At 47.3% G+C, this 23,766-nt stretch overlaps 1 protein-coding gene across 3 annotated transcripts in view; it reads right to left on the reverse strand.

The window, feature by feature from the left end:
- LOC138527508 (uncharacterized) overlaps window positions 1-23,766 on the reverse strand; it is a 155,552-nt gene that overhangs the window by 44,096 nt on the left and 87,690 nt on the right. For all 3 annotated transcript variants that reach the window (XM_069638753.1, XM_069638754.1, XM_069638755.1), the window contains one exon: window positions 6,166-6,329. In XM_069638753.1, the coding sequence (XP_069494854.1) occupies window positions 6,166-6,329 (164 nt within the window). The remainder of the gene's footprint in view (window positions 1-6,165; window positions 6,330-23,766) is intronic.

Raw genomic sequence — 23,766 nt, forward strand, 5'->3', positions numbered from 1 at the left:
CAAAGACCAGGGGTGATAGGGGACACCCATGCCTGATCCCTCTGCCAAGAGGTATCTGTGGAGTCCAATGGGCATTGACTCGTAATTGGGTGAAGGGGATCTGGAAGTTGGCCAGGATAAGCTTGGAGAAGTGCGAGCCAAAGCCAAAACCAAAGCCCTTCAGGACTGAGTGTAGGTAGTCCCATGACATGCTATCGAAGGCCCGATAACAGGGAAAGACGGCCTGATATGGAGGGGGACAAGGCTATTAGATCAATTGCTCTACGAATGTTATCATGGGTCGATCGGCCCTGGATGAAGCCTGTCTGGTCTCGGTCTATTAGTATAGGTAATACCTCCCCCAGGCGACACGCTATGATTTTGCTGAACAGCTTGGCGTCTGTATTAAGCAGAGCTATGGGCCTATAGGAAGAACAGTCTGCCGGATCTTTTCCAGGTTTTAGAATTAGGGTGGTATATGATTCAGCCATAGATCGTGTAACTGATCCTGAATCCCATAGAGTATTAAATAGTTTAGTTAGATGTGGTGTGAGTTCTTTAGCAAAGGTTTTATAGAATTTGTTTGTGAAACCGTCTGACCCGGGGCCTTCCCAATGGAGAGAGATTTGATAGCAAATTCTACTTCGTCCCCCGATATTGGAGCTTCTAGGATGTCTCTTAGGGATTGGGGTAACTGTGGGAGCTCCGCTTTGTCTATAAACTCTTTAGTGCGCTGTGGGTTTCCAGCATGCGGGGTCGCATGTTCCTTGAAAAATTATTTTGCCCTCCTCAGAGTATGTGCCTTTGCTTGACTTGTCTCTCAGGAAGTCTATTCTATTTTGCTTGGTCTGCTTTCCTATTTTGGCCGCTAGTAGTCGGTTTGCTTTATTCCCTTTCGAGTAGAACATTTTTTGGTGCGCATCATGCCATAGGCCGCCTTCCCCACATGATGCGCTTCCAACGCTCTTTTAGCCACCCTCAGGTCTCTTAATATGCGCCAAGAGGGTTTCTTCTTATGTGCCCCTTCAAGTCTGAGAACCTCCCCCTCTAATTGCTCTCTCAACAGTTTCCTAGCTCTCCCGCGTTTTGCTGCCTTTTCTATTAGATGGCCCCCGAGTACCGCTTTACCTGCGTCCCATATAGTCCCCCAGCCCAGCTTTCCCGTGTTGGTTTCGCTGTAATATAACTCCATAGTTTCTCTAATGTGAGCACGAATCATTGGATCATCTAGTAGAAAGTCATTTAGCCTCCAGGGGGGTATCGTAGGGGGGTGATTTGGGGGGGGGGGGGGAGTAATGGACAGCAGGACCGGGGAGTGATCCACTAATGCCTCTGGGAGAATTTCAACCTCCACTACATTTGGGATCAGCGAGCGGGCTATAAAAAAAATATCTAGTCTTGAGAATCCCCCATGTACTGCAGAAAATATGTATAATTCCTTTTGTCCTATTGACAGTATCTCCACACCTCGATCAGAGAATGATCTTTCAGCATTTCAGCACGGAGGTGAGAGCCTTGAAGTTTTTCCCATAATTTACTGTTGGCGGTAGTGTTTTATCAACCAAGGGGTTGATTACAGCATTAAAATCTCCTCCTAGTATCACCTCCCCTTCGGCGTGGTCGGATAGGGCTTTAGACAACATCGTGAAAAACTGACTTTGATTAGTGTTTGGGCCATAGATGGAGACCAAGGTGACTTTGAGGCCATCTAGTGTGGCGTTAACCAGCAAAAACCTCCCCTCCTCATCTCGAAACTCTCAGTTGGACTTAAAAGAGATCCCCTTGCGCACCAAAATGGCAACCCCCCGCTTCTTTAGACCACTCGATGCAAAAAATCTAAAAGGGTAAAGCCTGTCATTCAGGTGGAATTCATCTGCCGGGCGTAGGTGGGTCTCTTGGAAAAACAAAAAGGATGCATCTAAGGACTTTAATCTGTGGAAGAGTGCTTTGCGTTTCAAGGGGGAGTTAAGACCCTGCACATTAAGTGAGATGAATTTATAACTAGGGGTTGCCATGGTTCGGTGGCTCAGGTTTCTGGAGTAATTTGGGCCTCCCGGCCAGCGTCGGAGTGATACATTTTCTTAAGTAGAATACAGCGAAGCAACCAGAATGAGGGCTGTGGTGAAACAAAACATAGTCTCTCTCTGTCAACATCAGAGAAGAGCAATACATAAAAAAACTCATGAAGGAACTCATAAGAAAGGCATACAATCACAAATAAACTAGTTATTTCCATCAATAGTTGCAACATTTGTAGTCCCCAGGGTAATTTAACCAAGTAAACTTTTCCGGGCGCCATCCAAACCGGCGCCCAAGTCAGCTTCTAACAGTGAATTTCCAGTACCCAAAACACACTTAACTCAGGATTTGGAGGTAACAGGTAAGTACTGTATGTAGGCAGAAGCTTAACATAATGGGATTGGACCCCGTTTGCAGACTTATTTTAGGTCTCAGGTGAAGTCTTCTAAGAAGTCATTCCGGGACAGAAAGGGAAACGTTCAGGGCGAACTATGTTCCCCACTTCACTGACACGTCTGCTTCATCGGGTCATGTCTGGGATCCGGCGGTGTCCTCGCGGGGTATCATCTCCCGAATAAAGTGAAAAAGTGAAAATTGGGCCTCTTGCCTTCAACCTGTGCAAATCTCGGCCCAACTTTTCTCTTCCGAGGATGCTGGCGATGGAGCCTCATTGGGGGCATTAGTAGTTTTCTTTAACTCGGAGTCGCCGCTCAAGACCATATCCGGTTGCGGCCTGCGACGGGATCTCCCCCTACTAGGCTTCGGCGCTGGACGTGAGACCGAGCCATTCTCGTTCGGGGACTGTGGGTTGTGGTCCACGCCGTCAGGTGTCTCCTCCATCAGGCTTTTCACTTCTTCCTCCGAGGATATTATGTGGTGTTGATTGCGGTGTTCAAACATCAGCTTACACAGGAACCCCCCAATGACAACAAATCTTCCGCTCTCTCAGCCAGGCTGTCACTCTGTGCAGACGCCGTCTACGTGCCAAGGTGTATGGGGCTAGATCCTGAAATAGGTGCATCTCAGAGCCCTGAAATCGAATTGAGTCCGAGTCCCTGGCTGCCGCCATGATGTCCTCCTTCTGGCGGTAAAAATGAACCCGGGTGAGCACATCATAATAATTTCGCATTTATAATAATAATTTCGCATTTATATAGCGCTACGAACCCTCAGGTATCGGAGCACTGCTTATTATTACCCACGGTGTATGGTGCTCATTTATCGACCTCGGAAGGATGAAAGGCTGAGTTTGGCCACGCCGGGATTCGAACCTGCGTTAGCAAGCTCTGCACGGATGTCAAAGCGAGCGCTCTACTCGCTGTGCCACTTGACACATCTGGAGGTAAGTTGTTCTTCATTTGAGCTGAAGAGTACACACGGTGGGTTCTGTCCAATTGTAAATCTTCATATGGTGGCAGCTCCAAGAGGGTCCTGAAGAACTTCTCAACATATTCTGCCAGATCCCGGTCAGGAATTTTCCGGGGCACCCCACGGAGACATATATTATTTCGTCTCGACCTGTTTTCCAGGTCCGCTTGTTTTGCCCAAATGTCCTCCAAATGTTCCTCCAGGTCCTTTACTCTTCCTGCCAGGGCTTCAGTATCATGGGATTGCACACAGGTCACATTCTCCAGGTCATGGACTCTGGATTCTAGCCCCCCGAGGTGAGATGTAAGTTCTGCAAGCGACTGGGCCAAAAAGTCCTTGGAGGTTTTGATCTCCTTCTTAATGTCTTGCTTAAAGGACTTAAACAAGTTTTCCAAATCCTCCCTGGACACAGCCATCTTGGTAAGCAGCTCCGGGGTTGAAGGCGGGACAATTTCAGCTGTGGTAGTGTTCGCAGTGGGTGGCTCTCTAGGCTGTGGCGTTAGATAGGCTTGTATGTTGTGTATTTTCTTTTTGTTACCCGTTTTGGGCATCCCCCGGCAGGATTGCAGATGTCACTTGCTTGGCTTCGCGTGGTAAACCAAAGTGCCTAAGGAGAGGATCTTTCAGCCCGTACTTCGTTGTTCTTGTGAGCTTGTAACTTAAGTGTGCCAGCACATTTATATGACAGGGGAACCAATCCAAGCAGCTGGGTCACTCCTTAAAAACGCTCTTCTTGAAAGTGGAGCTTTCCCCGTCACCAGGCCCAGCGTCCCCACCTTTTCCAGGGCACCCACACGGCCCCAGTTATGTTTATTCAGGCCCTTCAATGCTCCATACCTGTCCAGGTTCCTTTCCGTGTCTGTTGTCTTGCGTCCACGGGAGCCGTGTGGATCCGCCCAAGTTCACTGTGGGTTTCGGGAAGCAGGTTGGGGCCCCTGATATTCTTGGCTTGATCCCTCGAGGGAGTGCCGCAAGTACATCGGGCCGATGAGGTAGGGTAGGCCATTCTCTGTTGAGTCCTCTGAACAAATCCTCCCAGTGCAGACACGGCAGGCGCAGCACCCGCCCCAGAACCGGAGGGCCAGTGAGGTCCCCCCACGGTGTGTCCTCTCTTTGTCCAGGCTGAGCGTGGGGTGAGCAGTGACCTGTGGCGGCCTGTGCGAGCAGGGGATAGCGGGGGCCCCTCGGAGTACTATCCGCCTCGCACCGCGGCACGCTCTCAGGGGCGGTCAGAGCGAACTCCACGACGTTGGTGGGGCCGGAGGCCGTGGAGACCTGCTTGCCGGTGTTCGTCTTCCGACCGCCAGCCGGGGGGAGGGGGGAGAACCGCGGGGACTTAGCCAGGCTCACCTGTCGGAACCCCGAGCGGAGCTCCCAGGGGTCGACGGGCCTCACGCCGCGGTACTGCAGGGTGCCGGGGACCCGGTGAAGAGCTCCCGTCCCCTTTGATGATCTATCAGAGGCAGCCAGAGAGTCAGGTGCCGTTTCGCTTCAGGAGTGCGGCTTCCCCCGGGTGTCGCCGCCCCACACCAGAGCCACCCCGAGCCGAGCTCACAAGGGCGGGCAGGGCCGTTTCCACAAAGTCGGGTGGGCCGAGGAAACAGTGGACTCCCCACGTGCCGTCCCTCCGCCGGGGCTTCGCTACTGCCGATGCAATTCAAATTCTTTTCCCCTCAGGCGCAGCGCTCCTTCAATGCTTTTCGACGTCTGCATGTGCACTCCTCCATCGGTGCTCAGTGGCTGTCGCAGGGGCCATCCAGCAGGATCCCGAATCCAGCTCAGCTCGTATGAGGGGTCCTCCCTCAGGGGTTGCCCGAAATGGCGCGCATCACCATATTGGATTTCTCGGAGCTAGGATCCGCGGCTCCAAAAATGCCCTAAACAAGCGTCTTCAGCCCTCCAACCTCGCTAGTGGCCTCGACAGCACATCTTTTACGATCCATCTTCATGTGGGACAGGAATTCAACATAAAAACGGGCTAAATTGATCGACTTGGGCGCTTCGGGTCGGAGCTCAAAGGAGACACGTCCGCATGGTGTGCCACCTAGCCACGCCCCACTGCTTTACATTGTTATATCTATACTTTTGATTGATGTATACATGATTTACATGCATCATGAAAATACTTTTGACCAAGAATTATTATTGACTACAAATGTTATTGATTTAACTTTGTGATTAAATTACATACTTTATTGTGCGTTGCACACCAGACTATTGGAGATCCGATTTATTTACTGACTTTGGTCAGTCTAGAGTGTGCCCTGTTGTCCCCCACCAGTGGGTGGACCTTTTACCCTGTATTCTAACATTAGTCTTGTAGCCGAGACACACACAGGAGCACCTACATTCTCAAATAAGATCTATGAGAATGTGTTATTGATAGATATACTACACTTGAGTTATATTGACAAATATCCAGTGCAAGCACCTCTACGATCGCCTGGTTGCAAGTATAGGTTTGCACACAGACAGGTTTCAGACTGGCCTTAGTTTCATTGGGTAGGGAGATCCCACTTTAGCTTAGGGCAAGTTAGGCATTAATCCATCCTGACAAATAAAGACAATTAAAATATCTTTATTAAGAAAAGTCAATCTGTTGTCTGTGTCTTGCCTCATGATGCCCTCACAGTTCACACTGCAATTTAAGGTCCATAGGTTAAAGTAACCCAATTAGCTGATGTCAACCTTTGTTGGGCAGTATATAAAAGGTTAGGGGGAAGCAAAATAGGACTAGTTTGGATGCGGAAAAAAAAAGATTCTTCTGAATTATAGCGAAACATGAACATTCAAACATACCCCAAATTTTTCTTCTTTGTTGGCTGAAGCTGTTGAGCTGCATCTTCAGACCACTGGAAGACAGATGGCACACACTCTGGCTTAAGATTCCTTTTTCCTGTCAGAGTCCGCATGAAATCAGTGGGCAGAAAGTGCTTTGAACAGACTCTAGTGCAAGTGGAAATCTACAATAAACAATAAAAAGAAAAAACATAAAATGAAAAACATTAACATGTTTTCTGTATTCATGTCATGTAGCCAAATGGCAGTCACAGTGATCTTCCTAGAAATCATATGCAGGACCGAGCTCTGCTCTTTAAACCACCGCCCCCCCCCCCCCCAACCAATTTTCCAGCATTGCCCTTAACAGGGACATGCACTATAAAATGTGTCTCCCTCCTTGAGATGAAAAAAGTCCTCATCAAATTCTAGGCAGATAACAATTTTCAGATTATTATACAACAATTCTAAAAAAGCCAGAACATTGCAGGAAGCAACAGAGGAAACATGGCTGAATTAATTTGGTTTTACATTCTTCAAAACATCAACCACTGGCTCGCCAGGCAATCTCAAGAAGTAATTCAAGGAATGTAACACTTATTTGCAAGAAATGCATAATCAATTCTTCATAATGAAAACAAATTGGCAATTCTTTATCAATGAGGACACCTGCTTTCGATGGCAAGTACTACTTCAAACACAACATGACAGTCCTGATTAATATAGTCAAGGGACTGAAGTGTGGGTTAAGTGCACTGTATTGCTATAGCATGCTTTGTGAGATGAAATCGAAGGACATGCTGTATGTTACTTATGCAATTCGGAACCTAAAATTCTATCAAGATCATTGGTACTCGACATGTTCCTTTAGGATTGGCATAAAGAAGTGGAGCTGCGCAGTTGTTGCAGCCAACCACCCCCCCTTTAAATCCACTGTGTTGCCAAATCATTTTAGTGAAGAGGTGTCAAACCCGTACCCACTAAGCCATTCTTTCCGAATGTTTGCAAGCTTGAAGTCCCCAATGCATCTGGAGTTGGACACAGTGCAGAACGCATTTATCTTCATAGTACTTTTATGGAAAAGATATGTTAAAAAAACTGCGCCCATAAAACAACACATGGGAGATTAAGAAGGACCTGGCCACCTAATGCATATGTGCGGAGGGATAGGGAGGGGAGAAGAGGAGGGGGGGGGAGGAGGAGGAGGAGGAGGAGGAGGAGACAGGGAAGGAGGGGAGAAGAAGGGGGAGGAAAGGTGGGAAGAGGGATAAGGCGAAGGAATGAGGGGGAGGAGAGAGAAAGGGGGGAGAAACTGTGATGGAGGAGCAAAGGGAGGGAAGAGGGGGAAAACGGGGGAGGAGGAGATACCGAGGGGGAGGCAGGAAGAGTAAGGCAAATCAATGCACCAACAGTGTAGTTAAACAGTTTTCATGTAAGTGTGATATGGAGGACCCAACCACCCCAGCCATATGTGGGGAGTATAGGGTAATGGGGAGAAAAGGAGAGAGGATGGGGGGAGAAAAGGAACGAGGGGTGGAGAGGGGGAGGAGGAGAGTGGAGGGGGCACAGGGAGGTGAGGAGAGGCAAGGAGCAGGAGGGGTAGCGGAGGAGATGGGGAGATGGGGAAAATGGGAGGGGGCAGCGAGGAAGAGAGGGGAGAAGGAGAAAGGGAGGGTGGGGGAAGAAGGATGAATGGGGGAGTGAGAGGGATCAGTGGGGGGGAAGGAGAGAGATGAGTGGGGAAAGGAGAGGTGACTGAGGGATGAAATAATTGTGTCCACAATGTATGTCAGATCTTTTTGAATTTCCTGTTGTGAAAAACCCAAGGGGATTTCACTGTACAGAACCTCGGGGAACAGGGTATGGACACCTGATGGTGAAGCACAGTATCCCCTTAACTTTAAAACCTCTTCCCATCCTACTGTGTAAGATTTACTGACCTTCCAACTCCCCCCACCCCCTCCCCCTTTTCATTTAAACACAGAGGAGGAAGAGAGAAACTGGGAGGTTGAACATTACCAACAGGGAACACACTCAGGCAGAGAAAAACAGACTCTCCCCTTCCTATAGCAGACTGTGCCAGTAATGAGGCCAGGCTAAGTCAGGCCTCCCTCTTTAAATACTCACACCTGACTTCACTTGACTCTCCCAGGCAGTATAAAAGGCAGAGCATAAAAACACACTTTAAACGAGTTGGGGATACTGGAAAGTGCCGGGAAGCCAGAGAAAGACCAAGCGAGCGGCAGGGACCCTGGGAGACCCGGAGGAGAAGAAAACGTCCAAACACTGGCCCTGTGAGTTCAGAGGAGACTGTAGAGTGGAGAGGGAACTGTACCTCCAGAAAGCAAAGCCAGGGGCTGCTGGGGTTGCCTGGCGGTACCCACAGCAGAACTCCTCCCCTGGCAAGGCAGGCGAACCCAGGTCTCTGAGGGGCAGGAGATGAGACTCTGACCTCATTCAAATGGTATCAGGTAATAATGTCCCCCATACATAATGTCGACGGGAAAAGCCACTGGCGACAATATATATGGTGTATGGGGACGGGTTTTGGGGATGTCCCCTGCTCCCATTTTTAAAAATGTGTTTTAAAAATGGGTTACGGAAGTGTCCCCCGCATGTTCAATGTAATAATGTCTCCCGCAAAAATCAGCAACTTTTTTGTCAGGGGACATTTTTGCAGGGACATTATTACATGGAACCATTTAAACATCCCCTCTTTTGGCTCCTACAGCTCCCAAAATCATGGAATGCCGTTTTGTGGAGCAGAATTCTCAGTGCATTCTGGGACTGGGAGTCCAAAAACATAAAATTGAAAACCGTGAACTTGAGAGGGGGCTCGAGCCCGGCGGAGGGAAGTCTTCTCTGTGAACTATAAATCTTGAGAAGAGGGGTCTGAAACCGGGGGAGGGAGACACTAAAGAAACAAGTGACACACAAGGCAAATGCAGAAGGTCACGTTAGCACCTCCCTTGCATAAAATGATGGAGCTTGAAAGGAGGTGAGCCGCGCCTGACCGAAAACCTGACGAACAAAGAGAATTTGTTACAGAATATCAGATGCTGCTGGTGAGCGAGAGGAGAAGCCGGCTTGCATGAATGTATGATGCAATAAGCATTTGAAGTACTCGCTGAAATACACATCATTGTCCCACACCCATTTTGTTGTTTAGAAGTAGGGCGTGGCAATAGATTTTTTGGTATAGTCCATCTTTCTTTGACACAACACCACAAGGACAGCGTTTTCTTTATTTTGATGGTAGAAGCTTGCTCCCATCTTAGATTTAGGTTTAGATTATGTGTTTTCCTCACCAAATTATTGTTCAATAAACACCCTTGAAATGTAGGATATTGTGTCTGTCTTGCTTATGATACCATGCCTTCCTTACACCTGGCACATCTATAGCAGGCATTAGGATGTTTTTCAGAACTACTGCTGGTGTAGGGTCCTGGGAAGCCAACCTTCGAGGAACTGCAAAGGTTTAACACAAATGTTTAATCAAACTCTCACTTGGTAATGAGGCTCAGCAGTAAATACAGTACAGTTAACAAAAGGGTTTGTGCACACATGGAGGTATAAAAAGCCCATGTAGTATTCTACCTTAATGCATCTGGGTTAAATAAACAAGTAAGAACCCTTTACACTTACATACAAAACCATTTTGTTATCCAATTGGAACACACACCACACTTTAGAATGAATACAGCTTTAGGTAAATACGGTTACAATTACCTAACATGCTGGGGAAAGTTTTTAAAACAAGTTATCACAGGCCTTATAAAACTATAAAGGTAGGACCAGTCTACAGTGAATAAACTTTATTAGAACATCTAAGAGAATGGCTGAGCCAAACAGAACAATCATGAGCAATAATTCTGCGCAAAGTCTGGGCACTAGTACCTGGTATTTGCTTGAAATCTTCACTCTTGCCAAGATGGGCCAACCAGGAGACTTACTAGTGCGGCGGTACTCACCACCAGGGCACACTGTCCCATGCAGTCACTACGCCCCTTCCCGGAAATGGAAGGCGTTGCACCCTTTGTAAGGGTGCAGAAGTACGAGTCTGACACAGTGGTGGCATGTTGGGTGGCAAAGAGTAAATAAAAACCTATCTTGCCCTATTCCTAAGAGGGGTTTCCCTGCCTAAAAAAAAGACGAAGGAATCGGTCAGGATGTCCAATAAAGTAATAAAGTCCACCGTCCTGTGTCTAAACCCATTTCCAGCCCTTAAATTCTAGATTAACTAAGAAAAACTGTGTGTCTTCTTGATCCAGAAGGATAGTTCCTTCGTTCTGGATGCCAGCGCAATGTTCAGTGTCCAATGAGAAAACACAGAGTTGTTCTCCTATTCAACTCGAAAATTCTTGGATAATCCTCCATATGTGTTTAAAAGAAAGTCTCCATTTCCAGTTCACACCATGGGGAGTAGAGTTTGTCTCCGCCCCCCTAATCTTCTCAAGCTGTTGCCTGGTTCACTATCCTGCCAGACTTGTCTGCAGATCTCAGTGTTCAAGAAAATGTCCCTTCTTTTAGCGGGGGTCCTCAACCCTTTATTATCTCATAGCAAACCCTGTTTGTGTGCTTATCGGGACCTCCCTGACTTACTGTGGGCCCCAGACCCTTGGCTACATGCTAATCTGAACGGATGTGGGTCCCTGCCCCTTGTATATGGCTCTTGCAGGGCTTCCACAATTTCATATGGTTCTCAGACCCTTGTATGCTGCTTTCGCTGGGCTTCAACCGACTTTGTATGGGTCCCAGACCCTTCTTTCTGGCTAATATTATGTAGCAATCAGGCCTGGTACACTGCCAGGACTGTTTCTCATATGCCTTTCTTGGCTATTTGGGAATACTGGTACGAGGGAGATGGGAAGTCTTCAGACTTCCCCAACTGCCTCCTTCACTCTCTTTTATCTCTACCACCCGTTACGTTAACCCATTTACCTCTCTGGCGTTACTGGCATGTTCTCCACAGTTACCATCAAAGAACACCTGACAATGAAATACTGAAAAATACACACCTTATTATAAAATCAAACTCAGAATCAGGTTAAACAGAACACATATTACTAAAGCAGTGCACATAGAAATAATAATCGTCAGAGAAGACCCAACCCACTCCTAAACTTTGTGTGTTGCAAACTACCTGCTGGTAGGCACAATAAAACGCTAAGGGGTGGAAACAAAAGGGATCCCTAGGCAATAAAAACATACATTACTATAGTCATGATCAGGATCCAATATGGCAGAACACAACACAGTTATGGCAATTCCTAAATCTCTAGTGCATAGTTACATATGTGATATACATGTGCACCATAACCTATATATAGCACCTAAATGGGGGAAAAAGGGGTTAATACTTCAGAACTCATGCCCTAAGACCATCAAAGTCAGGATATAATTAGAGTGATAGTAACAGACCCAGATGGTGACATTACGCTCCTAGAAGTACGAAGATACAAAAGTAAGCATAAGTGTGATATGGTAGCAACACTATTCCATAGACAATGTAATGTAAGACTTTAAAAATAACCTAGATATCGGTGGCACTTCATATATTGATGGCAACGAGCACGTGTTTGGTGACAGTATGTAAAAGAGTACATGCCAACAAGGGAATGACTAGATAAAGCTAGAGTTGCACCGGATACAAAGGCACACAACCTGGCAGGATAGCCTGAACTTTTTGGATTTTAGAAATAAAATTATGCAAACAATTCTATTTCTGAAAGGGAGGCCTCCTAATCAGACACCCCTTTAATACTGCTCCATGCCAAAATGATTATGCACTCATGTGCCTTTTCTGCGACTGTTTCCTGAAATCTCAATCAACTGCCCTGCAGTGGCAGCAGAGCAGGGTCAAAGGTAACATGTGCATTCCTGAAGATGCTGGAACCCAATGGTCCAACAGACAGAGGTGGCTTTTTAATTGTCTGCACCTTTGGTTCAAAAATAATTGTGCACTCTGGCCACCAGTGGCATGGTAAACTGTACATATAGGTTTTGTCTAGTTATGGCATGGTGGCTGCTTAGGTTAAACAAGTATACAGCCTAAGCATTTGAATGTCATAGTACTGTCAGATTGGTGAGGTGATTCACTAATGGCAGGGCTGAGTATGTATTAGCTGTCTCACCTGGGTATATCCACAACCACCATGTGGGCCTCTGCCCAGGATGTTGGCCGTTTGGTCCTCCTCAAGAAGGCCAACACCCCCACAAGGTCCTCTGAGAACTAGTGCTACAGAGACAGTCCTGACATGGCAAACAAAGAGAGTCCTGACATGACAATGGCTTTCAGACTAGGGTGCTTATCACTGGGGTCCCTTTGAAGTAGGCAAACAGGGAAGGGGGAGGGAGTTAGATTAGACTAGAAAAGAGGTTTATCCCAAGAGGGATGCCACAATCTTGGATTCAGCTAGGGCTCCCTCAACGCCCTGTCCCTCTCCAATTCCTGCCGTCAGAGTAGTCTGGATAGGACATCAGAAGACAAAGGAGACACACTTGTTTCAGCAGCTGGGATTTGACCCCTGACGACAGGCTTACTTTGGTGGTCAGAGGGACTTCTGCTAAAGTCCCCCTGCTGCTACATCCCTTTATTCTATACTGCAGGTATATGGTATTGGGTCACCCATAAGGGGACTAGTCCCAGGAGTGCCTCCCAGGCACCCTCTTTCTGCCCTTGGGCAGAAGGGTGATTTTGTTACCCTACATTGGTTTTAGGGGGGGGGGCTAGTGGCAGCTAATATTTCGTTTTGGTTTCACCCGGGGTGCAAGTCGATTTAGCGTATTAGTAGCCCAATGTGCCTTTATGGTAGTCATTGGGGTAATAATGGATCTTTTTATTATTTATTTTTATTTTTTATTGGCATTTTTCAAGATCAAACAAACATTATCCCTCTCCCATCGTTTCTCCCGCTATCACCCCCCACCCCCACATTCCATCGAGCTACATCCCTTTCAACATACAGGATTGTACAATAAAGTCCTTCACTTTTATGAATTGCTTACAGGCTTGAGATAATGTCCAAAATCCAAATGTTCTGCGGACACATTTGAATCCAATAATCATCCCTTAAGTGTCCCAACAGTATACCCAAAACTGCCCTAAACTTTTGGTTGTCCCCCTGTATATTGTAGCCATTCATAGTGAGTAGGAGCAGGTTACTTCTTCCAATTCCGGGCAATAACTAGTAGCGCCGCCAATGTCAAAACCATGCATGCCCTTCCTTGTGGTGCAAAGTCCTTTGTCCAAAGACCCAGAAGACATTCTCCTATCCCCATGGGTACATCGACCCCTACCACCGCCTTCACGGTCATGCATACTTGGACCCAAAATGCTTTCAAAGCCGGACAAGACCACAAATGTACACCCAATCTCCCCGCCCCTTGCATCCTCGCCAGGACTCCAGGGACATTTCTAGGTACATAAATCTAAGCCTCTCCGGGGTATAATGCCATTGGGGGAGGGTTTTATTCCACATCTCCCTTAATTGTATAGACCAAGTGAGCTTCAGCATATTTCCCCATAAAGTCTCGATCAAGGGTATTTTCCTACTTACCCATGTATGTCCATTTCTCCCGGGTGCCCCCTTTAGATATTAAAGCATAGAATGCGGAGATAAGATGTATATCCCCTGAGTGAAATGTAATATATTTCTCAAATGCAGTCAGTGGTCTGCCTGCAGCTAATCAATTGAGGGGATGTATTGCCCAGTGCCGCAGTTGGTAGTAACAGAACATATCCCCTCCCATAAGGCCAAAAGACTGTTTACACTGTTCAAAAGTTTTGATTTCCTGACCATACATCCCCTCATTGAGCCTTAAACATCCCGCCTTTCTCCACTTCCCAAAGGCTCTCGCCTCCATCCCTGGCGTAAACTGGGGATTCACAAATAGTGGTGTGAATGGACCCAGAATTGTTGAAATATGTCCCCGTTTTACCACATCAGCCCACACCTCTCCCACGAGTGCAGTAATCTGCGATGCCCGCATAGTAGGAGGTCGATCCTCCTTGGCCAACCATAGTACTACATCTAGTGGAACCCCCACCACTGCTCTGTTGACAGGATTGTCACTTTCACTGGCTTTGTCACTTAAATCAGAAAGGTGTTCCCCTTCCTCACCTGAATCGCTGGAGAGTCGTCTGGAATCTTCAGCCCTTTGTCTGCGCGAAAACCGCTTCTTTATGAAGAGGTATGGTCTCCCTCGGAGGGAAGCCACTATGCCTGCCTAGATTGACAGGGCGGGCAAGTGGCCCCTTGCCCGAGGAAGCCAAGGAAGCCAACAAGAGGAAAAAGCTTAGGCTGACGGAAAAAACCTCTTGAGAGCAGGGTTACCGTTGTTCTGTAGTGTGGTAATCTTGCCGGCTAGCATTGTGCAGCAGGTAGTCCGTGCCTAGGGTAGTTCCAGAAAGGGAGGATGGAGACTTTTAGGTGGTTAGTCCAATTGAGCAAGGCGGAAGAAAGGAAATGCCCCTGATATAAGAGGCAAGGAGCAAGAGGGTCTGCCTGAGAATAACAGGCGTCCACAAGCAAGCAAGGTAGGAAGCAGGGAATTCCCCCCAGCGAGCAGGAAGCAGCCCGGGGCTCGGAAAGAGCGGGGGAGAGGAGCTGAGAAGTCCACGAGAACAGGGGAAAGTACTGTGCGGAATGGCGGGAGAAAGAGGTAAAGGGAAGCAGCAAGAGACAGCGCTCAAAGGGGCAGAGAGCACAAGAAACAGAAAACTAGAGTCTGGCCCAAATCCATGGGTTGCCACGCACTGTCTGCCGGGTGCCGACTGGCTAAGGTAGCCCGGTGGTGGCCATCTTGGAAATGACTAGAGCGCTAACAGGAGAACGGCGTTGAACGTGATGGCATGTTCAAGGCGCTGCTGCTTCCATTGGCTCCACAAGCACCACCTTAGCGGGTTCGTGACATCTGTCCATGGAGACCCAGAGTATACTATCATCTCACGATAGCCATTGTTTCAGCACCCTCAATTGGGCCGCTCGATAATACGGTCTAAAATCAGGAACAGCCCGTCCTCCCCGGTTCCTTGGAGCCATTAGGGTTTCCAGGTGTACCCGTGGTCTTTTATTATGCCATATAAACACGGATATTAGCCGATTGAATGACTTGAAGAATTTCCCGGGCAGGGAGACCGGCAGAGTCTGAAAATAGTAAAGACGACATGGGAGGATCACCATTTTAAATCGAGGCCACCCACCCCATCCACGATATGTCTAGCGGGTTCCAACGTCATAAGTATGTTTTAAAAGGTGCAAAGTAACCGGGGATAATTCGCCTCATAAAATGTTGCCATGGACTTCGTAACGTGAATGTGATATTCTCTTCCGTCCACTGAAATTGAGTGTATTCCTGTATCTCCCCTACCATTTCCTTCGGTAATGTGAGATGTGATATCTCTGATTTATGTGTATTAATGCTTAGACCTGACACTTTGCCAACTCTGAGGCTTTTGCCCTAAGGGACTCTGCTGGGTCCGACAGAGCCAACCGCATATCATCGGCAAATGCCATTGGTTTGTGCTCACACACCCCAAAATGAATACCTTTCACTCCCAGAGCTTCTCGAAGGCGTTGCAGTAGGGGTTCCAAAGAAACAGCATAGAGTTGGGGCGGTAACGGACACCCCTGCTTGGTCCCCCCCTCTCCAAAGAGATAGGGCCAGAGACTTGTCCGTTAACGGACAGGCATAAAGTGTGGGTTTGTTAATTGCTGTGTATTCTCCGGAGGCAACGTTCCCCAAACCCCATACTTACCATAGTCCGAAAGAGAAACAACCATTCCACCCGGTCAAATGCCTTTTCAGCATCTAAGGCGAGGAGAGCCACTGGGATCCCCCGATTCTCGGCCTTCTCTATTAAATGTCACACCCTTCTTGTGTTATCAAATGTTTGACGTTTAATAAATCCCGCCTGATCAAGGCCTATTAGGGTTTGGAGTATATCCTCCAGCTTAGAAGCCAAAATCTTGGTATAAATTTTAGGGTCGATGTAAATTAATGCTGTTGGACGGTATGAGCTGCACCGTGTCCGGTCTTTGTCCAGCTTCGGGAATACCACCAATTTGGCTTGGTCCATAGAAGCTGTAATGTTCCCTGTACTTTCAAAAGAATGATATAGTCGCGTTAAATGGGGGAGAAGGGTCTTCTGCTATTTTTTATTAAAAGAGGCCATGAAACCTTCAGGGCCCAGAGTCTTGTTGAAGGAGAGTTTCCCCAATAGCCACACTAACTTTTTCCTCCGCGATATCCACCTCTAGATCTTCCCCATCTTCTCTCGACAGCATCGGAAGAGTTACCGCTTCCAAATAAGTGTTCTGCGGTTCGTCCGGAGGCTTATTGGAAGAGTATAGAGACCCAAAAAATAGTTCAAAACACCCTATGATCCCCTCTGTCTACCACATCCTCCCCTTCCACCTCCCTAATTCTTAAGATCGTTTGGGCAGCCCCCCTCTGTCTCAATTGTCACGCTAGTAGCTTCTCTGCTCTATTCCCCTGTACATAATAGTACTGTTTAGCTCCAAGAAGGGTTCTCTCCACCTTCCTAGCCTTTAGCAACTCGAGCTGCCCTCAAATTGCTCTATGGGTTTTCATTGTAACCCTTGTTGGATAGTTACCCGTCTTCTGCATAATATCCTTAAATTGTGCCTCTAAGTCCTCCTCTAACTGCCTACTCTGCTTTTCCTTCAGAGCCTTGCATGCAATCAATTCCCTCCTCATTACTGCTCTACAAGCGTCCCACCACATACCCTGGGAGGCATATGACATCTTATTTTCTTTAAAATAAGTCTGAATCCTCACCTCTACCTCTGCTGACAAGACCGTATGCTCTAAGATCAATTACGGTAATGCCCACTGCCAAAGCCCCCGCTGTCGCTAGGTGATGTCCAACATCGTGCCCAAGGTTGCGTGATCGGAGAGTGCGATCGCGCCCAGGGATACTACCTGGATGCTTCCAACCAATCGAGAGGAGACCCAGATATAATCTATGCGCAACTGCATTCTGTGAACATGCTAATAGAACGCATATCCCGTTTCCACACCGCTAAAAGTGCGCCATCCATCAACAAACCACAATTGTTTAAATTTCTCTTTGTCTCGAGGACGGTGTGCCCCTGGGCACATATCCTACTCTACTTCTATCGGTCTCTGAATAACAGGCTATGTTTAAGTCCCCTGTTAACATAACATACCCCTCTGCTGCCAGGGTAGCCCTGAGAAATCCATCCTGTCCGGAGTTAGGAGCGTACACTGTCGCTACAATAAATACATCCATGTTAATACAAAGCTTACCAAAAAGAGATCTTCCTTCCTTATCCTCCGTGGAGCCCAGAACCACCATGTCAGGATTGTTTTTAAACGCTATCAAAACCCCTGCTTTTTTATCTTTCGCATTAGCCTGAAAGATCTCTTGGAGGGCGAGAAAGTCCGGTTTCTCACGCATCAAAAAATCTTCCAGCTTACATCCCTTGACCGGTGAGTTTGACACTAATGTTGTATGTGGTGGTTTTAAAACCCATGGTTAGTCCCTACCTTTCCAATTTCCATCCCCCTCCTTTGGCCCCTTATCATTGCCCCCTTGTTGGGATCAACCCCGTGTTAACAAAGCCTTCACCTCTGTGGGTGTGAGTAACCCTTTTCAGATCTTTGTTCCTATGACTGTTCTGCCTGCCTTCCTAACCCACTCCAACTTGCATACCCCGCAGCTCCCCCTCCCATTCCCCCAATCCCTTACAACACCCAGGCTGGTGCATGGGTCCTAAACATCTACGGAGAAAACCATGACCATGCAACTACCTAGATCCAACCAACTGTACAGAGGTGAAACTAACCCTCTCCCTAAAATTCCGCTGTGCCCCCAACCCAATACCCAACACTACCCCGCCCCCACAACAGCTACCCTTGCTCAACCCCCACCAAGTCTGATAACACTGCCCTCACTCAACAGTCGGCATCATCCCTCAGTGCGTGGCGTGTCCACCGGCTTTTTCTAGCCTCTCAAGCCCAGTATTTTCTATTTTCTCACATCACTGTGGACCACTTCCATTGCTGCCTCGGTTGGTTTATTCAGCCTCCAACGTCCAGTGTCCCGGTCCGGTCGCTGCTCTCGGGTGCCACCACATTAAGGCCTTCTTCATAAATTGTCACTTTTTCATTGCATGCCTTTGCAAGAAAATAGCAAGCCAAACGGGAATGTCCACTTATAGTGGACCTTTTCCTGGTTAAGAATTCTGGTGACAGGCCCCATCAGCCTCCTTTTAAGTAGAGTGGAGTATGCCAAGTCCTGGAAGAGCTATATTTCCGAGCCATTGATGGTCAATGACGTGCCTGCTCGTGCTTCCCTCAAAACCTCTACTTTCTGCCCATTGGAAGTGAATGCTGCCAAAACGTCCCTTGGTCGGCCCCCAGCTATTTTCCTTTCAGCCCCACTCTGTGAATCCTGTCTAGATGGATCTCATCCGAGGGGATCTCCAAAATAAGGTCAGCACAAAAGGTCTGGATTGATTGCTTAAGATTTTTGTCCACAATCTCTTCCGGAACATTCTTGAAGCGAATATTCGAGCGCATTGACCTATTCTCAAGATCCTCAACCTTGCTATCCGTTCCAGGGCTTCGTCGTTTTTCCGAGAATCATCAGCCAGTTCCGGCCAGGCTCGCTCACTCATGTCCACTCGCTCACCTAGTTTCGAGAGTTCACCTTTTATTTCCTGTACGGCACCTTTTATGTTAGTTTTTAGAGAGGAGATCTGCTCCTGAAAGGATTCTTGAAGAGATTCCTTAAGACGTTGCGGATGGTCCGCGAGACATCGCATCAATTCTTCCTTGGTGATTGCCATGGTATCCCAGTGCTCTGGGGTCTCCTCTTCTCGAGTTTCAGTTTCTGGAGATTGGGCAGTTCTTGGAATGATCTGAGCCTCTGCCTGCCAGCACTTACTGATCGTGCCCTACGCTCCCCGAGCGTTCGCTGTGGAATGTGCCAGGGTGCCCTTATTACATCCTCTTCCTTTGGTTTTCGACATGTGCGCCGGTAGGGCTGTCTTCCTTATAATCCCCAGCTCTCTGTCACCTAGGATCCGTGCACCCTAGTGTACGGATCCCACCATCCAAGGTCCCGGAGTGTGCTCTTCCCGGTCATTGTTGGCTTCCTGCTCACAATTGGGTCCTGTCTGCGTCGCATCTACATTGGTGGTGCCTGCAACCCTAGATTAAAAGTGTCCTCGCATTGAGCTAGGCAGGTCTCCTATAAATAAGGCCTGAACTCCAGCACTATCTTGCCCCTTTCACAGTTCACCCAGTAGGGCTTTTCTCCACTCTGTGATGCAATGTCACTTGTTGTGTAGTTGTTTAACTTGAGAGGTGCCTCCTCACCACAGAGTGCCTGGCATGCGTCAGCCTCTGCTCATTTGCAGATCTCACTGTGATGCACGCCCTCCCTCTTATCTAATCCTGCTGCCGGCACTGGAATGGGTCCCCTCCTTGTGTGCCACTTGTATGATGCCTTAGTAGTCTTGGGGCCCCTTCGCTCCTCCTCACCTGCCACCTGCAGCTTGTGGCACTCCCAGGCTGGCACCCTCCTGGGGGACAGTGGGCCCTGCGCAGTCTTACTCCAGCCTTCCTCAGCGTTGCTTTGGGCAGCAAATGTTGAAGCTGGGAGGGGTGGGCATCGCCCTCTGTTCGGTCTGCGAGTGTTGATGCCCCTACGGGGCCTGCCGCATTACATTTCTCGTGGAACCCACCAGAGGTATCCCACCTGTTCCGAGATGTAGCTTTGCCTGCCGCCCTCCTTAGCAGCATTCGTGTCCTCAAGGCCGCTCTTACAGTCGGACACCCGGAGAGAGAGGGCTCCTCCTCAAAGTCGCTCGCTCTGATCCCTATTCTTCTCCTGTTGTCCTCCGTTACGGGCACCGCTGGGGTATATGAGGCACTCTGCCTCCCTTGCAGGTAGAGCTCGGCAAAGTCAGCTGCACGGTTAGCCGCCGGACCCTGTTCCCTCTCCGGTCTCCCGGCCGTCTCTTTTACTGCTTCAGTTATTTTTTCAGTGTTTGGGGCCATGCTTGCCATTGCTACCATAATGGGGCCTTCCCACTGTGTCCATTTTCGATGGTGGGGGGAGGGGGACAAGAACAGAACTTCATTCACCTTATTCACCTTTAGACTGGGGGCCAGGGACAAGCCGTGATTAACACGTCCTCCCCCTGCAGGCAGCCATCTTGGAATACTAATTTGTCTTTTTAAGTCCTACTCTCGGCCATTTTGTTTAGGTGGCTTCCTTTGTTCAGGGAAACCACAAGGCAGGCCTTATTACTGCACTCTTTGCCCCATGGGCTCTTTGTGGGCCCAAGATGGCAGCCTCCAAGGTGTTTTGGACTGGAAACTCTTGGAGACCTCGGCTCCGATTCTTGCTGGTGACCGCCGACACAACGCGCATCCGAATTCGGACCGGAATATGCCTTCGGTAACACGCACGGCTACCTCAAGCAGGCTCCAGTCAAAAAATTGAATTTGGATTTAACTGTGCTGAGTTAACATCAACATCAGTGAAATATCTGGCAATAGTTGTTCGACCACTGGAACAATTCCAGTCTTGTTTCTCGAGATTTAGAAATCCTGTTGAATTTTCCTTGAGCCACACTTACGGGGTTGACTATTTAGAGCATATGACATTGGGAGTCAGTGGTAGTAGTGTATCAATTGTTTCTCCTGACGAAGACGTTATTTCAATTATTTTTCAAATGTCGAAACCGGTAGAGAAGAACATCCGGGGATGGGATTTATCATTTTCTGCTGAATGTGCCCACTCCATTGAATAGAGCACATTTCTGGATAATTGTTGTGCTTATACACATTCTATGTGGATGAAAATGAAATATTTAAGATTATGTGGGGCTAATTCATGAAATGCTACCACATATGCATTGTGCTAATAGTTTTAGTCAAAACATTTTTTTACTGTGAGTGAATGAGGTTGATTGATGGGAGTTGCAAATGATGGTTTGATTGGTGAAGAATGATGGTTGTGTTAGGTTTTTATTATCTGGTGTCTTATGCTCTCCTGCAATGTTAATGTAATTTAATGTGTGTGTATTAATTAATGATTAATTCATTGTGGAAAATAATGTATCTCAATAAATACATTTTTGATACCTTTAAAATAAATAAACAACCTATGGACATTTTTTCAGTATATTGTGTTACACTAATACCCTAGTCCAGGGTGTGGGGTTTGCCTGTGCCTTTCAGTGTGCTTGGACTGGTCTAAACCAGTTCCTGGCCCTGGGCAGGCTCCTACACTTCCTGTGGGGGGTGGCCCTGAGTGTTTGACAGTTTTTGAGGCCAGCCAGATTGGCTGGCCGCCAATACTTTTGTTTCAAATCCCCTAATGGATTGGTGGGCTGGCAGAAGCCATCCCTGTGCGTTAATGAATATATAGGGGGAAACCCTGTTCCTGAGCTTAGAGCTGCTGGATTTCCACCAAGGTTATCTTGCAAGCCCCAAATAGAGGTGTGGAGCCTGAAAACAAACCAAGTATGAAAGGGAGGGGTAAGATCCATTGCGGGGAAAGGGCGATAGGCAGGTGATGACTGCGTAGATTTGGTAAAGATACACCTGCGCTCTCAGATAATTAAGAATGCGATCCTGGCCGAATGTGAAGCTCTCTTGTATTTGGGATATGAAATGTTTGGACATCTGGCCACTGAACCTATTAGCTATTCAGAGCCGGTTAACTCACCTTCTAAGTGCTATGAAGGATATTCATCTGTCAATGGGCCACTGAAACAATTTAGGATTAGGTTGAGAAACAATGGGGAGACCAAAGACGGGGACATTCTAAGATCTAATGGGCGAAAATGAGAAGTCGCATACCACTGTCCCTCTTTTGTAGACTCCCTACATAGAACACTGCATAATAATCAGCAGAATGCATGAGTTTAATATACTATCTTGGAATACTAGGGGTTTGTAAACATGGTTGGAAATAGTGAGGTCTTAAAATCTTGTATCATCATATGCCTGAAACCCTGATGGTGGACGCACCAATAATGGATGAATTTGAGTTGTTTGCTACCAGAGCCAAATGGGGCTTAAAGGGAAGGCCCTATGGGGGCCTATTAACAGCTGTAAAATGTAATCAAGGCACATCAATACGGATAGGTCTGACATCCTGGTGACCCTGCTGTCACAGGAAGACAGGGCTACAAATAAAAGCCCAAAATGTCTCCTATTTAACATGTATATTAATCCAAAACACACTCCAATTCAGGAATGTCTGGCTGAATTCTCATTTCTCATGTTGGGTGAATCTCCGGAGGAGGAAGCCTGCACAATAGTGGTGGATGATTTTAACTCTGAATGCCTGGATGATGATTGGTATCGTAAACCAGCTAGGCTGGGTGTTTCAGGTATAAAGAGAACCAATGGCCATCTGATCAGACATGAAATGGCTGCGTGGGACTTGTCAATGGTGTAATTAAGGTTGATATTGCTCCAAATGTCACCTGGCATAATAACAAATGGAAGTCGACCCTTGATTACATTTTTGTTACGGGGGATCTCCAAGTGAATGGTGGTGCTATGGATATTCTACTGTCTCCTCTAAGTGACCAGTCTATGATCGCATATTGGTCCCCTTTGATAGTTTCTAAACCTAATGCATCACTTGACGTTGATTAACCCAAGGGATTCTAGTGTAAAATGGCGCCATAAAATCGCTCTGCCATTTAATATGTTGGCAGCTTGTTTGGATAATCCACGCGGTCCACTGTGTGCATGCTCACATTTGAGCCTACAATACGCTCTACCCAGGGCAGTCTTACATCTGATAGGTTACTCCAGGGTATGTGGGGGACGGGTCTTGGTTCCACCACATAGCCAAGTGTTTGACCAAGAAGTTCAGCATCGGAAGAGAGAACTTAGATAAAAAATCAGGAGATTACAAAAGTTAGTATGCACCAGATAGAGATTCGTGGATTGAAGACCATATTTAAAAATTGGCTTCAGAGTCATAGAGTTGTAATGTTGAACAAGGATGCTGAGAAGTTGTATCACAGGATCATCTGTGGATAGATTCTGGAGTTTGATTAAATCCCCAGGTATCGCCACCTACATGCAAACACAGCCGATACCAGAAAAAACATGGTTAGTTCATTTCAGGGAACTTTATACTGCTGAGAGAGAGGAAGCAGTTATTGATTATAGTGGGCCGAGTTGGCATGGAGCCATAAAATGGGACCTAGATTACATAGTGAAACTGATTAGAAGCAGCAAAAAAAAATCTAACGCTCTAGGCCCAGATGGGCTTTCAGCTATGACTCTAAAATTGGATGTACTCCTCTCGGCATTGTTTGAAAATATTGTGGCAACTCAGTTATTTCCACCTACCTCGGACATTGGCAGTGATAATCTCGATATTCAAGGGTGGCGACAGATTCTCCCACTTGAATTATAGGCCAATCTCATTGCTGGATGTTTCAAACAAAATCTTTGCATAAATGTTGGTGTGTGAGTTCCAAGTGTGAGCTAAAAATACTGGCAATGTGGATGTATATCAGGCAGGTTTTAAGAAGGGAGTGGGTACAGGATTAAATAACTTTGCAGTCTCCCTCCTAGATATCCAAGTAA

This window comes from Ambystoma mexicanum, chromosome 14 (assembly GCF_040938575.1).
Source record: "Ambystoma mexicanum isolate Mex_15411 chromosome 14, UKY_AmexF1_1, whole genome shotgun sequence".
Classification (NCBI taxonomy): Eukaryota; Metazoa; Chordata; class Amphibia; order Caudata; family Ambystomatidae; genus Ambystoma; species Ambystoma mexicanum.